This window comes from Stegostoma tigrinum, chromosome 10 (assembly GCF_030684315.1).
Source record: "Stegostoma tigrinum isolate sSteTig4 chromosome 10, sSteTig4.hap1, whole genome shotgun sequence".
In the NCBI taxonomy this organism is placed as follows: domain Eukaryota; kingdom Metazoa; phylum Chordata; class Chondrichthyes; order Orectolobiformes; family Stegostomatidae; genus Stegostoma; species Stegostoma tigrinum.
In genome coordinates, this window is record NC_081363.1 from 49,933,519 (window position 1) to 49,950,410 (window position 16,892).

A 16,892-nucleotide genomic window follows, 5' to 3' on the forward strand; every position below is an offset into this window, starting at 1 on the left:
TAATTGGGAACAGTCAGCATGGTTTCATTAAAGGGCATATCAAGGTCTGCATATTTAGGATATATCAAGTTTGTATATCAAGGGTTAATGCACAGCTTGATGCAGTTGCACACAAAGGTGGCCATCAGGATCCCATCTTAAGATTCGCACCTTATCCACTCCTCTATTCCCTTAAGACAGCTAGCTGGTAAGTAAGCTACCTTCATTACCAAAGTGGAATAAATGTGGAATACATTTCCCTTAACATTGAAGGGAACTAAATTAGGATACTGTCAATCAAGTTGTGGAACTTCAACAACCTCCTGCTTGTGCACAAATTTTGGAAATATGAATTCAATTCCCATCACATATAATATTCCAGAATTTTAAATCAACCAGATCCTCCCAAATTATGCAAGTTCCATGCATCATGACCTCAATTGTCAGCAAACCCATTCTTGATTAATTGAAACAAACTTTTAAAAACAATGATTTAATCCTTCATATGTGTAACAATAACTCTTCTGATACTTAATTATATATTCCATTGGCTCTTTAAATTTCAAATGCTATAGGAGGAGCTACCAGAGAACAGCTAATGCATGTTACCTCCATAATCAAATGAATAACATATTGACAATTCAAATCCACTAAGAGGAAAGACAGCAAATAAACAAGTTAAATGGAAAGCAACTGGTATAATATGCAAAGATTTTGTGGAGATTTCAACATTTTACTCAAGTAATTAAGAATGTCATGAACAGCTTATAATAGAGCTGATTACATGGGGTTAATGGAAAGGGCTGCATGTGTCAAAAGGTCTGATCTCAATCCTAGCCATTTTCATATGAAAGTTGTTAAGGTAACTAAATGACAATGATGCACTACGTGAGTCTTAGCATTAAGTAATTTGCTTTCCTCTCCATTTAGTTACGATGAGTACTTTCTTAGTCGTACTATGTTCACAGATGAACCATTCTTCCATCACTTGGCATAGAATGCTACAGAATAAATAGAAAATATGCAATCTACCAATAGTAGCCGCTTGATACAGCTAAACAATTAATCGCACACCTCTGCTTGTTCCCATTAGCCTGTATTCGCTCTCCTTTTAAATAGCTTACACAAATTTGCCTCTGCTTCTACCACTTTTCATGCTGTATATTCCATATGACAGCAACTTGCTATTTAAAATAAAATTTGTCATATCTGTTTTAGTTTTATTGACAACCATTTCTAACCTGTGAGCTCTGATTACTGATTCTTCTGCTATTATGTTCACCGAGCTTGTCTGGGCAGTGTTCTTTCTAGTTAATTTAAAATTATTAAACTTATTAAACATTAAATAAAATTATTACATTATTAAACACACTTGCAAATTCTACATGTAAACTGTCTGTGTGTTACAGTATTTGTTACATAAAAGGAAAACAGATTCTTTTTAGTCTAAAACAGTCCAATTCTCCGGTGTAGGTGTCCAACATTGTGGTGAAAAGGCAGAAGTAGAATCACAGAACTGTTGCTGTGCTAAAAGAGGGCATTTGCCCAATGTGTCCACACTGGTTGTCTGAGCATCTTGACAAAGTCCTCACCTTTCCCCAAAACTCTGCTTGTTGTTTCTATTTAAATCAAATCCAATGCTCTCTTGAATACCTCAACTGAATCTGTGTTCATCACTCTTCCAGGGACTGCATTCCAAACCTGGACCACTTGCTGCATGAGAAAGTTTCCTTGCACCCCACATTTGCTTCTTTTGCACAACACATTAAAACAATGCCATTTGGTTCTCAAATCTTTTACAAGTGGCAACAGTTTCTTCCCATCTACTGTGTCCAGGTCCTTCATGATTTTGAAAACTTCAGATCTCAGAAATCAGATCTCAGCCTTTTCCTCTCTAATAATAATTCCTCTCTGAAAATAATCCCACCTTCTCCTGTCTATTCTCATAACTGATGTTTTTCATTCTGGAACCATTCTCATAAACCTGTTCTGCACATTTTCTGATGCATTCACATCCTTTTTAAAGTGTAGTACCCAAACTGTTCACAATAGTCCAGTTGAGGTGTAACTAATGTCCTATATAAATTCACCATAACTTCCCTGCTCTTGTATTCCATGCGCCTACTAACAAAGCCAGGAACACTATGCATTATTAATAGCTCTTTCCTACCACCTTTAATGATTAGTGTACATAAGCACATGGGATCTTTTCTGCTCCTGCATAACCCTTCAAATAGTACCCTTTATTTTACACTGTCTCTCCATATTTTTTACACCAAAGTGTATCACCTGACACTTCTCCACATTGAACTCCATCTACTAACTATTCAACTACTCCATCAACTTGTCAACGTTTTTTTGAAGTTCTGCATTGTTCCCATGCAGTTTACTAGACTTTCAAGTTTTGTGTCCCCTGCACACCAAGATCCACACTTTATACAAATATGCATAGAAGGAAAGGCAAGGGTCCAAATACCAACCTCAGAAACACCAATATAAGCATTCATCTAGCACGAAAAAGTCCAGAAAATCCTTCTCATGCAGCAAGTGGTTCAGGTTGGAATGCACTGCCTGGAACAGTGGTGAAGGCAGATTCAATTGAGGTATTCAAGACAGCATTGGATTTGATTTAAATATCCACGAAACTGTTTTCTATCACATAGCCAATTATGTATCTATGTTGCTATTTTCCTCTTTATTCATGACGTATCACTTTCCTCACGGCTCTGTTATGTGACATTGTATCGAATACCTTTAGAAGCCCATATATACCGCACCAACTGCCTTGCCCTCATCTATCCGCCTGTTACCTCTTCAAAAGCCTCGAGCAAGTTAATTGGATAAACTTTTCCCTCAAGAAAAAGGACCAATCTTTTTTTGAACAAGGGCATGACGTTTTCAAGTTTCCAGTCTTTTGGCACCTCCCCCAAATCTGGGAAGGAATGAATTATTACCAGTGCATCTGCAGTTCCTGCTCTCACTTCTTTCTATATTTCTGTGTGAATCTCACCAGGCTTTAATGCCTTATCAACTTCAGCATATGACACCAGGTTATAGCCTAACAGGTTTATTTGAAGACACAAGCTTTCAGGGCCTTACTCCTTCTACAGGTGGTATCAGACACAGAATTTATCAGTAAAAGATCAAAGGGTCATGGACGTTCGATCTCAGATCTTCAGATAAATATCCTGCAAGGTGGACTTCAGGGCACACCACAATGGAAAACTGCCAAGCAGAGGCTGATAGCCAAGTTCGGTACGCATGAGGACAGCCTCAACGGGGATCTTGGGTCCATGTCACACTACAGGTGACCCCACCAAACTATGTACTGTCCCTCACACACACATAAATGAATCTAAAGGGGTGAATGTGTATTTGTGGATAAATTCTATTTTGTTCAGAAAGTACACAATTTATAGACAGTCAACATGGCATTTTATAAATTCCTAATTTAGAAATAAAACAGGTCTGACTCTAAACCAAAACAAAAACAAATTCTGAACAAAACCTTACACCTAACATGCATTGCCTGACCTAAAACATCACCTTTTCGTTACACTGTTAAAACCTTTAGTTCTCTCAGAACGGTGGCTTCAAAGGAATTTGGAGATTTATACGTACATATTAACCAATTAAAACTGTCTAACTGCTGAAACATTTAACAGCATCTTAGATCTGTTTAGTACATCCTCATCACTGGTTTCCTCCCATAGCGCAAAGATGTGCAGGCTAGGTGGATTGGCCCTGCTAAATTGCCCATTGTGCCCAGGGATGTTTAGGTTAGGTGAGTTAGACAAGGGAAATGCAGAGTTAGGTGAATAGGTCTGGGTGGTATGCTCTTTGGAGGATTGGTGTGGACCTGTTGGGCCAAATGGCCTGCTTCCACACTATAGGGATTCTATGATCTATGATCAGTGGTGTGACCCTTTGATCTTTTACTTATAAATCCTGTGTTTGATACCACCTCTCTCACCAACACCTGAAGAAGGAGTGAGGTTCCCAAAGCTTGTGTTTTCAAATAAACCTGTTGGACTACAACCTGGTGTTGTGTGCAGAAGTTGGGAAGAGACCAAAGCCTAATGAGACGCACACAAAAATATTGAAAGAAATGAGTGTAACCTGGACTGTAACGTGGTGTCTTGTGATTTCTGACCTTGTCCATTCCAGTCCAACACCAGCACCTCCACATCATACCTTTAGCGCTGACAGCTTATCCAGTGCCTCTCCCTTATCAGCTTCAAAGAATTCTAGTGATTGTGCTTCCTCCTGTCACAATGGCCTGGATGGTGTCTGATTCACAGGTAAAGACAAATGCAAAGTATTCATTAAATACTTCACTCCTACCTTGTGTCAACATGTGTAAATTGCCTTTTTGTCCCTAATCGACCCTACTCGTCCTTTCATAACCCTTTTACTATCGACGTACTGAGAGAAAACTTTGGCATTTCTCTTTATGTTAGCTGCCAGTCTTTATTCATAATCTGTCTTTGCTCCTCCTATTTTCTTTTTCATCTTTGTTCTGAGCTTTGTTATTCAGCTTGATTTTCAATTGTATTTACTACCTAATACCAGTGAAAAGCATACTTCTTCTTTTATACCTCCTTTGTAATCCAGGGTGCATTAGATTTGTTTATCCTACCTTTTCTTTTTGAGGGAATATACCTTAACTATGCACAAACCATCTCCACTTTGAAAGTAGCCCATTGTTCAGCAACTGATTTTTCCAACAATCTTTGAATCATAGAATCTAGAGAATCCCTATAATGTGAAAGCAGGCCATTCAGCCCATCCAGTCACACCAACCCACTGAAAAGCAGCTCACCCAGACCCAACCCCTTACCTTATCCCTTTCACCCCGCATTTTCCATGGCTAATCCACCTAGCCTGCACATCCCTGGACACTATAGACAATTTAGCATAGCTAATCCATCTACTCTGTGCATTTTTGGATATCTTTGGTTCCTGTTTATTCAGACTAGCTCAATTCTTGCCCCATTGAAGTTGGCTCTCCATTTATCATTATTCCTAATCTGAAAGTGTGGCTATGAAAGGTAATCTGCATCTATTTGGCACAAACATCGCTTTATAATATTTCTCTTCATTCCCCTATGTTCAATCTTTCAACTACAAACATCAAAGCAATTCAAATAACCAGTTTTCTTCCTCAACTGAAATAATACAACTGGATTTTCAATGAAAAAGATGTGATAGACATAAAGTTGTCCCGTACCATTTTGACACAGTAGGGTTGAAATTCAACTCTAACAGTGGGGAAAAAGGTGGTAGCAAATCAACCCCCAGCAGGGTATCCTACAAGGTTTCATTTGAAAGGATTCTGGGGCATTCCTGTCATGCAACTGCGTTCAATTTCAGGCCCAGTGTTTTAATATTGCTGTTTTATTACTGAGCATAACTATCAATTTTTGCATTGGTTGTAGATATTTTAAGTTGTTTCTCATTTATTCTATTGAAGGCTTCGGTGCCCATTTACTCAGTCACCTTGGTTATGACATTCTATCTTTTCAGCATCTACAAATTCCGTAAATTATATTAGTATTCAAGTTCACTGTTCCTATCCAGGGTCTATACATAAGTAACTTATGCTAGAACATCACTCGAGGTAAAATTGTTCTAATCTTGTCAATTCATCATAAAAATCCATACTTGAAATTGCAGAAAATATTCCATTTTCCAAGATGAAACTTTTCCTTACTTGGTGTGATATACTTGTGAATATACTCCTGAGAATTAAAGATTGGCATGTCAGTCTGGGATGCAGGAAGAAATTATGTTAAACTGAGGATGAACAACAAACTGAAGAAAAAAGGATCCAAGAAGGAATATTTAAGATGCGCTGAAAGAATGGCAGCGAAGTTGGAAGGAAGGAAGGAAACAGAACTTGTCGGGTGAGAGAAGGGAAGAGAGATTGGTCATCTCGGCAAATATACAGTCCAGATAATTAAGACAAGAGAGAAGGTGAAGGCATAATGGTTTTTAAACCTATGGCCATTGTTTTTTTTGGTTTTGTGTGGCTAAGTGGTTAGCACTGCAGCCTCTCAGTGCCAGGGACCTGGGTTTGATTCCAGCCCCAGGCAACTGTCTGTGTGGAATTTGCACATCCTCTCTGTGTCTGCATGGGTATCCTTTGGGTGCTCTGGTTTTCTCCCACAGTCCAAAGATGTGCAGGCTAGGTGGATTGGCCATGCTAAATTGCCCACAGTGTTCAGGGGTGTGTGGGTTATAGGAGGATGGGTCTGGGTGGGATGCTCCAAGGGTCAGTGTGGATTTGTTGGGCTGAAGGGCCTGGTTTAACACTGTAGGGATTCTGTGACCTATAATTCAACAGGCATACCACATAAGAGCATCATTATGCAATTTATTTGGAGACCACCCTCTATGTCGAGGCAAGTGTTCAGTTTGGAGGTATTAGCTGTCACAAACAATATTATAGAACAGCACATGCAGTGGAGAGTAGGAACACCTGCATGGATCAGGCTGGCACAAAAGAACATTTAGGATATTGAGCGGAGGGAGCAGAATTTAAGGACTTGCACTGTGTTAGAAGAAAGTACACTGGAATGGAACATCTGGGGGGCAAGGGCAAAAGAATAGCGAAGTAGATGAAAATCTTGGTCTACAGGATTAATAGAGAGGTTGAGCAGCAAACAAACAATCATTAAAGCTAAAAAGACCAAGCCAAATTCCAAACTTTCCCTAATGAAAGGTTCGCGGGTGCCAGGTGATAGCAGAGAACAGTCCAATCAGTCTTTGATGCTTACCACAATAATACAAACATGTAATATTGCCTCACAAGATTTTTAACAATTTATTTATACTTGTACCTTCTGAGACTGGTTTCTGTGGGAGATATGTTGTTGGCAAAGCAGATATCGCAGAGGGAATCCCATTTGTTGCTGGCAACCTTGAACTCAATCCCTTAAATATGTTCTTCGCAGTTCCAATTATAGCTTCTGTGCTGGAGACTTGCACTGTTTGAGTTGTTTTCAACATAGTTTCTAGAGAAGCTGATGAGACTGATTCTGTCAATGAAGATCCCTGAACTGACGTTGTAACTCTGGATGTCGTAGTCACCTGAAATGTATTGGGTGCCTTGCTGTCTGTTACTGCACCCACTGTGGTTGCCATGATTTCATTCATTTCTTTCTCATCATCTGGATTATTTACAGTCCAGCTGAAGTAATTACCCTCTAGTTTACTGATTGTTGTTGTTGTTCTTAATTCTTCATTCCTGAAACTTCCAACATTTGCATTTGTGAATTCTGAAAAGTTTAACATTTCTGAAGTCAATATTGTGGTATCTTTTTGTGTTGTATTTATAAGAATTGGTTTACTTGTAAGAGGCAAAGCTGTAGTGTCGTGACTATTTAGCGTAAAGACTTCATTGCCAGAATCAGTTGTCCTGGTTGTCTCCCCGCCACTTTCGTTTCTGGTGTCCCCACTAAAGACAGTTGAAATTGTAACCTGCTCTGGCACTTGTTTCTTATTCTTCATTGTTCCTTCAGTTTTCTGGTTATTTTGAGTGGCAGCATCATTCTGTGTTGCTCCTGTGGTCATGTAAACAATGTTGTTAACTTCGCTGGCATCAATGCCTTGACTGGAAGAGGATTTTGTAGTTGACACTGTTACAAAGTCATTCTGTTGAGACTGTAGAGTTTTATTCCAATCGTCATCTTTTGTACTTGTATTAAATTGGTCCTGAAATGGCATCATTGTTCTAGTCGTAGGTAATACATCAAGGCTGGTCATGGTGATTACATTTTCATTTTCTGTCTTATTGGATTGTTTTGTTTCTTTTATCTCAGCAATGCTAGGAGTTATTGCTGCAGTTAATGTTTCTAATGAAGGCCTTAACATATTACTAAAAACAGAAGAGCTTGTTTTTACTCCACTGATCTCTGTGACACTTTTCACCCCATTACTGTTCTCATCATAGCTTGTGGTGCTTTCTGGTTTTTCAGTAGAAACCTCAAATATTTGCATGTTTCTTCTTTGCCACTTGTGAATGGTGGAAGATCCCAGTGCCGGTAAGCAGATGACAGTGACCAAGATAGCCGCACAAGCACAAAATTTTGCTGGTCTCATCATTACCAAAAAATTAAGGAATCCCCCTGAAGATAACTGCACAAATAAATCTGAAACAAAATAATCTCAGTTTTGTTTGTGAAACATTTAGAGTGATACCACAGCATTAATATTGTTCAAAATAAATATTACACAAATATATCTCATCTGTCACACTGTGTACATACATCAGTGATTGGAAATACAAGAAAATAAGATACACAAATATCCAATTACCTGGCCAACAAAAATTCAAAATCTCCCCAAAGACCTAACGTAAAAACCATTTCATTTTAAAAAAGTAAAATCAGACAAATTTTACCAAGTGAAAATATAGAGTGCACCATACCATACTGAAGCGTCATCCTGTGACAAAAGTACAGACTTCATCCCATGGAACATGTATGTTTTCATAAATAAAATTTCGTTTCTATTTTATGAATGGTGCTGATGGAAAGCTTTAAATTAATTGAGGACAGAGGGCAAGGAAAAGAAATAACGGCCAGTTTTATCAGGGATCACCTGCTTTCTTTAACCACCTAAGGGCTTTGGAGACTCCTAATAGGGTACAGTATGCTCCCGGCCTGATATAACAGTGCAAATGAAGTGGATGGTTAGCGCGCCTTGCTCCTTCTTGATTTTTCCAGGGGTCACATAATGGACAACCACATATTCATAGCCAAGTGGACCTGTAGCCTATTCCAAATTGGAGCATTTGGGAATTTTCAGAGAAGGACAAAGACAGAAAGGTTAGTTAATTTCAATATTTTAAGCTCCCTCCTCAACAGCCTGTTTAGAAAGGTAATTGACCCAGAATGGAGGCCAAATGCATGACAGGATGTCCAGAAAGGCCTGCAGTAGTTTTGAAATTTTCTCTGTCCTTTTTTATTCTGACAGTGCTAAGCCCTAAAAGAGTCACAGAGTTATACAGCATGGAAACTGACCCTTCAGTCCAACTCGTCCATACTTACCAATTTTCCCAAACAAAACTAGTCCGACTAGCCTACATTTGGCCCCATCCCTTTCTTATTCATGTACTGTCCAAATGCCTTTTAAATGTTGGAACTGTACCTGCTTCTACCACTTCCTCTGGCAATTTATTCCACACATGAATCACCCACTGTGTGAAAATGTTGCTCCCAGGTCCCTTTCAAATCCATCTCCTCCCTCCTTAAAAACTATGCTTCCTAGTTTTGAACTCCCCCACCCCAGCGAAGGCACATTTGCTATTTACCTCATCTTGACCCTCATGATTTTATAAACCTCTATAAGGTCACCCCTCAACGTCCTGTGCTCCAGTGACAAAAGTCCTAGCCTATCCAACCTCTCCTTATAACTCAAACTCTCTAGTCCCAGCAACATCCTGGTAAATCCTTTCCTTCCACAGCAACCAGAACTGTACACAGTACTCCAAAAGTGGCCTCACCAATATCCTGTATGACCTGAACATGACATCCCAATTCCTTTACTCAATGATCTGAACAATGAAGACAAGCATCTAACCACCCTGACCACCAGTGACGCAGCTTTCAAAGAAGTATGTACCTGAGTCTCTCCATTTGACATCATGCCAGTTCCATTTCTCTACAGCAAAGATAGTTCAGGTGAGCCAGTTCTATACAATTTTAGTGATATATGCTAACTTCCTGAAACACTGCAATGATAAAATGTTTTTGTTCCAAAGACTTCATTCTAATTTAATCGAAGAGTAGACTCTTTGAAGGAAGAACCTCAGATGTTAATTCCATTTCAAACATACAGATAGATATGTTTGTCTGCTGGGAAATAATCAGTACTGTGGAATCTGTACTCCTCAACATTGAACAACACTTCGAGGAAGCAGTGAGGATGGCAAGGGCACAAAATGTACTCTGTATGGGGGATTCAATGTCCACCACCAAGAATGGCTGGGCAGCAGAACTACTGATCGAGCTGGTCGGGTCCTAAAGGACACAACTGCTGGACTGGGTCTGCATCACGTGGGGAGGGAACCAACAAGAGGGAAAAACATAATTGTCTTCATCCTTATCAATCTGCTGGCTGCAGGCGCATTGGTCCATGACAGTATCGGTAAGAGTGACCATTGCACAGTCTTTGTGGAGACGAAGTCCCACCTTCACATTGAGAATAACTTCCATCATGCTGTGTGGCACTATCACCATGCTAAATAGGACAGACTTCACACGGATCTAGCGATCAAGACTGGGCAGCCATGAGGCACTGAGGGCCATCAACAGCAGAATTGTACGCCAGCACAATCTGTAACCTCATGGCCCAGCATATCCCCCACTCAACCATTACCATCAAGCCAGGGGATCGACCCTGGTTCAATGGAGAGTGCAGGAGGGCATTCCAGGAGCAGCACCAGGCATACCTGAAGATGAGGTATCAACCTGTTGAAGCCACCAAACAGGACTACATGCATGCTAAACAGCAAAAGCAGAAAGTGATAGACAGAGCTAAGCGATCCCACAACCAACGGATCAGATCTAAGCTCTGCAGTCCTGCCACATCCAGTCATGAATGGTGGTGGACAATTAAACAACTCAGTGGAGGAAGAGGCTCTGCAAATATCCCCATCCTCAATGATGGAAGAGCCCAGCACATCAGTGCAAAAGATAAAGCTGAAGCATTTGCAATCTTCAGCCAGAAGTGCCAAGTGGGTGATCCATCTTGGCCTCCTCGAGTGGTCCCCAGCATTACAGATACTAGCCTTCAGCCAATTCTATTCACTGCATGTGATATCAAAACACGGTTGGAGACACTAGATACTGCAAAGGCCAATAATCGCTATCGATCAGCACCTATTCAGCAATAACCTGCTCAGTGACGCCCAGTTTGGGTTCCACCAGGACCACTCAGCTCCTGACCTCATTAGAGCCTTGGTTCAAGCTTGGAAAAAAGAACTGAATTCCAGAGGTGAGGTGAGAGTAACAGCCTTTGATAGCAAGGCTGCATTCGACTGAGTCTGGCATCAAGGAGCCCTAGCAAAACTGGAATCAATGGGTATCAGAGGGCAAACTCTCCAGTGGTTGGAGCCATACCTGACACATAGGAAGATGGCTGTGGTTATTCGAGGTGAATCATCTCAGCTCCAGGACATCTCTGCAGGAGTTCCTCAGGGTACTGCCCTAGGCCCAACCATCTTCAACTGCTTCATCAATGACCTTCCATCCATCATAGGATCAGAAGTGGGGATGTTCTCAGATGATTGCACAATGTTCAGCACCATTCGTGAATCCTCAGATACTGAAGCAGACCATGTTCAAATACAAGAAGATCTGGACAATATCCAGGTTTGGGCTGACAATTGGCAAGTGACATTCATGCCACACAAATGCCAGGCTTTGACCATCACCAATAAGAGATAATCTAACTACCACCCTTGAAATTCAATAGTGTTGCCATCAATGAATGTCCCACTATCAATATCCTGGGGGTTATCATTGACCAGAAACTCAACTGGACACACCACATTAACAAAGTTGCTTCAAGAGCAGGCCAAAAGCTAGGAGTATTGCAGTGAGTAATTCACCTCATGACTCCTCAAAGCCTGTCCACTATCTACTAGGCACAGGTCAGGAGCGTGATGGAATACTCCCCACTTGCCTGGTTGAGTGCATCCCCAACAACACTCAAGAAGCCGGACACCATCCAGGACAAAGCAGCCCGCTTGATTGGCATTACATCCACAAGCATCCACTCACTTCACCACCAAAGCTCAGTAGCAGCATGTGTACCGTCTACAAGGTACTTTGCAGAAATTCACCAAAGATCCTCAGACAGCACCTTCCAACTCCCACAACCACTTCCATCTAGAAGGACAAAAGTAGCAAACAAATGGGAACTCCACCACCTCCAGGTCCCCCTCCAAGCCACTCACCATCCTGTCTGGGAAATATATCGCAGTTCTTTCACTGTTGCTGGGTCAAAATCCTCCAATTCCCTCCCTAACAGCATTGTGAGTCAACCTACAGCGGTTCAAGAAGGCAGCTCAGCACCACCTTCTCAAGGGCAACTAGGGATGGGCAAAGAATTACTGGTCTGCCAGCAATGCCCACATCCCACAAATGAATAAAAAAAATTTTTTTGATCTTCAACCCAAAAAGCTTTCAACCTTCAATTGCAATAGGAGGAACAATCCCTCCTATTTGATCTTCAAAAACTGGAGCAACGTGGGAGTAGAACAAGGTGGAGGGAATGTAGTAAAAATGATTGGATATCTTTTTCAATAAATGTACACAGCCAAGATGAGGTGTATGATCTCCTTCTGGGCTTTTTGATTCTATAATCTGGTGGTGAAATAACTCTTTGGAGGCCGGTACCCCATCACCAAGTCACCTGTTATTTACACATGGAGAGTCCTTGACACTGATCCAGCTCCCCCTGAGCCAGCTCTCACAGTGAACAGAACTTCAGACACTTCTGTTTACATCTGTCACCCAGAGCTCCCTGATTGGACCAGATTTACTGCAAGAATCAGAGAACTCATATTGTATAAGATCCACCTGGCTGACCCCATCACAATCATTACATTCCCACCCCCTCTGGGTATGAGTGCATAGGCCTGTACCTTTTTCCTCATAGCTCCTTCTGGGGCGTTTTAGCACTGGGTCAGATTCCTCCAACGCTGCCACTGATAAGTATTTGGCTGCAACCTTTGCCTGAGACAGTCACTCTTGTTCAACATAACACACCGTCCTCCACAGTGATTTGGTCTCACTGGGTCCAAAAAGGTTTCAATGCTGTGTGATGGCCCGTTAGTTTCCCCTATCACCACCAGCTGTTTCTGTTTTGCCAGAACCGGATCTTTCTGTGTCCAAAGTCTGATATGTCAGCTATGACTGGAAGAGTTTTCACAAAACTTAAAACCACTACAGACTCTTCCAGTGGCAGTACCACCAGTGGTGCCAACAGCAGGTGGCTCAGTGCATCCACATTTGCTACTTGATCTCCTGGATGATGTTCCAACTCGTAATTATATGCACTTAGGATGAGAGCCCACCACCGAATTTGGCCTGAAGTATGGCTGGCACTGCCTTGTTCTCTTTAAGTAGACCTAGCAGGGATTTGTGGTCCACTATTATTACAAATTTACGACCTCCCTCACTCCAAATATGACTGCCAAATCTTCCTTCTCTATCTGGGTGTATTTCAGCTCTGCATCAGCCAAAGTCCTGGATGCGTACACAATTGGTCATTCCTCCCCATTGGACCACTACTACCCCAATGCTATACATGGAGGCATTGCAACGCCTTAGAGGATGATAGTTGTTTCTTTACTTCCTTGTCAGCTATGGCTTCTCCACAGGACCATTTCCAAGCATGACACTTTCTTTCAGAGTTGATGCAAAGCTGCTCGGATGGAGACCAGGTTATGCATGAACTTTCCATACTAATTCACCAGCCCAAGGAAAGGTGTCAGCTCCTGTACAGACATGGGAGCCAAGGCATCTCTGATCACCATTACTTTATCTTCCTGTGTAACCCTGTCAAAGAAAAACCTATCAATCTCAGTTTTGAAACTGTCAATTAACTTAGCCTCAACAATGATTTAATGTGGAAGTTGTGGACGTGCTGTGATTTGGATGAGTTCCTGGTTTTTACTACTAAAGAATGCTTTCTGACACCATAGCTAAGCAGGCCAAGTTTAAAAGGCTCTGGTCACTTTTTTTCTGAACTCTCCCTCCAAAGGAGATAGTTTGTCTATTTGTTGAACAGTTTTCCCACCCTGACAAATTAATTTTCATTCAACACAGAACAGAAGAAAACCCTGGAAAAACTCAAGAAAGACAGCAACATCATAATCTTACTGGCAGTCAAAGGCCTTTTTAATTTTTTTCATGCCTGTCCAGCAGCTTTTATTAACTTTTGTACTTGCCCTCCTAAATCTCTGGACATTTTCAGTCCCTAGCATCTCCTTATTTAGAAAATACTATGTTCTAGCTTCCTTAGAACTAACATGGATGGTCTTATTCTTTCTCACATTAAACTATCAAGTTTGCACACTAAACTACCAATTTCCCTTTGCAATTTTCAGCTTATATGTGTACATCTTGCTGTATCACATAACTTAGAGCCAAATTATCTGCTACCACTGATGGTGATTTTGGAGGTGAACAGGACGTTTAATTAAGTGCTACAGTGGTGTAGATATTATCCAACCAACCTATTTCAGAGATGCTATTACAAACCTCTCTAGCTGGTGGGACTTGAATCTGAGCCTCCTGACTCAGGGGTGGAGACACTACCACTGCCCCAGGAAAGCTCTTACCTAGACAGGTAGCATTGCAGCTCAATAGAGTGGTCAAGAAGGCATATAGCATGCTTTCCTTCATCGGATGGGGTATTGAGTACAAGAGTTGGCAAGTCATGTTACAGTTGTGCAAGACTTTGGTTCGGCCACATTTCCAGTACTGTGTACAGTTCTGGTCGCCACATTACAAAAAGGATGTGGACGCTTTGGAAATGGTGTAGAGGAGGTTCACCAGGATGTTGCCTGGTATGGAGGGTGCTAGCTATGAAGAAAAGTTGAGTAGATTAGGATTATTTTCATTAAAAAGATGGAGATTGAGAGGGGACCTGATTGAGGTCTACAAAATCATGAGGGGCGTAGACAAGGTGGATTCCCCAGAGCAGGGGACTCAATTACTAGGGGTCATGAGTTCAAAGTGAGAGGAGGAAAGTTTATGGGAGATATGCATGGAAAGTTCTTTACGCAGAGGGTGGTGAGTGCCTGGAATGTGTTGCCAGCGGAGGTGGTAGATGCAGACACGACAGCGTCTTTTAAGATATATTTGGACAGGTACATGGATAGGCAGGGAGCAAAGGGATACAGACCCTGAGAAAATAGATGACAGGTTTAGACTGAGGATCTCAATCAGCACAGGCTTGGAGGGCCGAAGGGCCTGTTCCTGTGCTGTAATTTTCTTTGTTTAAACACAGCCATCTTCTCAGGCTTTGCCAAATTAAGTTCTGGGGAGGAAGATCAATAGTCAACCTTCCCACCTTTCACTAATTGAGTCCCTTAATAAAGGTGATAGGTAAAGTCACCATAGCCCCAGGGACCTCGCTCATTACAAAGAGAACTGATCATGGTTTAACCTAAGAGTCAACATGCTTCAGGTGAGGGGAGAGATCGAGAAGGGGGTGTCTTTGCGGTAACCTCAGCAGGTGCAGAACCCATGCTGTTCACATCACAAACAGCAGCTGCTGTCAATCAGTCCCTTACTGGCCAATTGGTTACCACATAGTGGTCTCAGCCTACCGTTGCTGGCATTTACCCAGCTCCAGGCAAACCCAGCAGCTAAAAATACATTCCCAGTTTTTCGCTCCTAGGAGATTTTTATGCCTGATCAAGCAACTGGATATTGGAAGGGGCTGGGGCTGCTGAGTGCCCCATCTTTGACCTTGCTCCTAACTCTCCTGCACCCCTGTCCTCTCCTCTCAACCCTTTGCCATTAAACCACAACCCTTTCTCCCCAAACATGATTTACCAGTAGCCTGGGTCACTTTTTTCTTTCCTGAAACAGCCACAGCTTCCCTTGTAGACTTGCCAACCACAAAATCTGCCAGCCTCTACCTGCCCTGCAGCTCTCAGTAGAAAAGGTACCCCCAAGGACTTGCTTCAGGGTAAGGCCCAGTGGTGACCTCCCCATTGCCTGTCTGGCTTGTGGTTCAAGCAGACATCACCAAGCCACAACACCTTGTCAGCAAACACAGAGCCCTCTATTCCCATGTCCAAGTCATCCAGGTGGCAACTTAAATAAAGAAATGGTCAGATGGGGCCAGTGAGGATGAGTTAAAGATATTTTCGCACTGTGACCGGAAGTGGATAGTTTTGTTCTATGGAGATCTATCTTATGACTGCACCAACACATCAGTGACTTAGATACACAGCTGAAGCGAATCTAGTGTTGCAGACATACTACTGTGGGAGCCATAGTAAATATGAGGAGCGAAAGGAAGCTAAAAAAAAAGTTAATGAGATGATGAAGTTGGTAAAATTAAATAGCAGATGGATTTCAATGTCAGTAAATTGAGGTAGTACTTTTGGTTAAAGAAAGTAATAACTCTACTTTGAATCAAGAAAGCTTTGTAGATGAACAAAGCAAGCTGGCTTGTGGAGAATACAATAAAACAGCACTTTGAATCAATAAAGCCATAAAAATGTTAATGGAATGCTGCAGCTTATGATGAGTTACAGATTTAAAAAGCTAGAGATGATAGCAAACCTATAGCAAACTATCACAAATCCATTTGTGGAACAATGTATGATTTTTTTAAACTTCTTTCATGGCAAAGAGTGTTACTGGCAAAGCCAGTATTTGTTACCCATTCTAACTGCCCTTAAGGTGGTGGGGAGTGTCTTTGAGCCCCACATTATAGGGTGTTCAATTGACAGTGCAGATTCAGTAAGATGCTGCCTGGTGAAGTCTTTCTAATTTGAGTGGCCTACAAAAATCTTCATGAGAACAAAGGAATGAGACCTTTGAAAGGGCTGGTTGAAATTATAAAACATGAATTCTGAGCAAGGGTCACCGGATCCAAAACTTTAACCCTGTTTTCTCCTCCACAGATGCTGCCAGACTCGCTGAGCTTTTCCAGCAACTTTGTTTTTGCTCCTGATTTACAGCATCCGCAGTTCTTTTGGTTTTTAAGGGTTTGGGTAAAGTTGCTTAGAACAGACTTATGCAGTAATTGATTTTTTTTTAAACGAAGAGACACAGAACTAAATTCAATTTGGAGATATGTAGATTGGACAGCAGGTGACGTTTCATTTTCACATGTAGGGTTACGGGCTGTGAAATGCGCTTACAGTTAGTAACTGA

General features: G+C 41.5%; 1 protein-coding gene across 4 annotated transcripts in view; it reads right to left on the reverse strand.

The window, feature by feature from the left end:
* The window catches only part of LOC125455391 (armadillo-like helical domain-containing protein 4), a 130,506-nt gene that overhangs the window by 95,802 nt on the left and 17,812 nt on the right, over nucleotides 1-16,892 (reverse strand). For all 4 annotated transcript variants that reach the window (XM_048537260.2, XM_048537259.2, XM_048537256.2 and 1 more), the window contains one exon: nucleotides 6,822-8,132. In XM_048537260.2, the coding sequence (XP_048393217.1) occupies nucleotides 6,822-8,085 (1,264 nt within the window). In that variant the 5' untranslated portion in view covers nucleotides 8,086-8,132. The remainder of the gene's footprint in view (nucleotides 1-6,821; nucleotides 8,133-16,892) is intronic.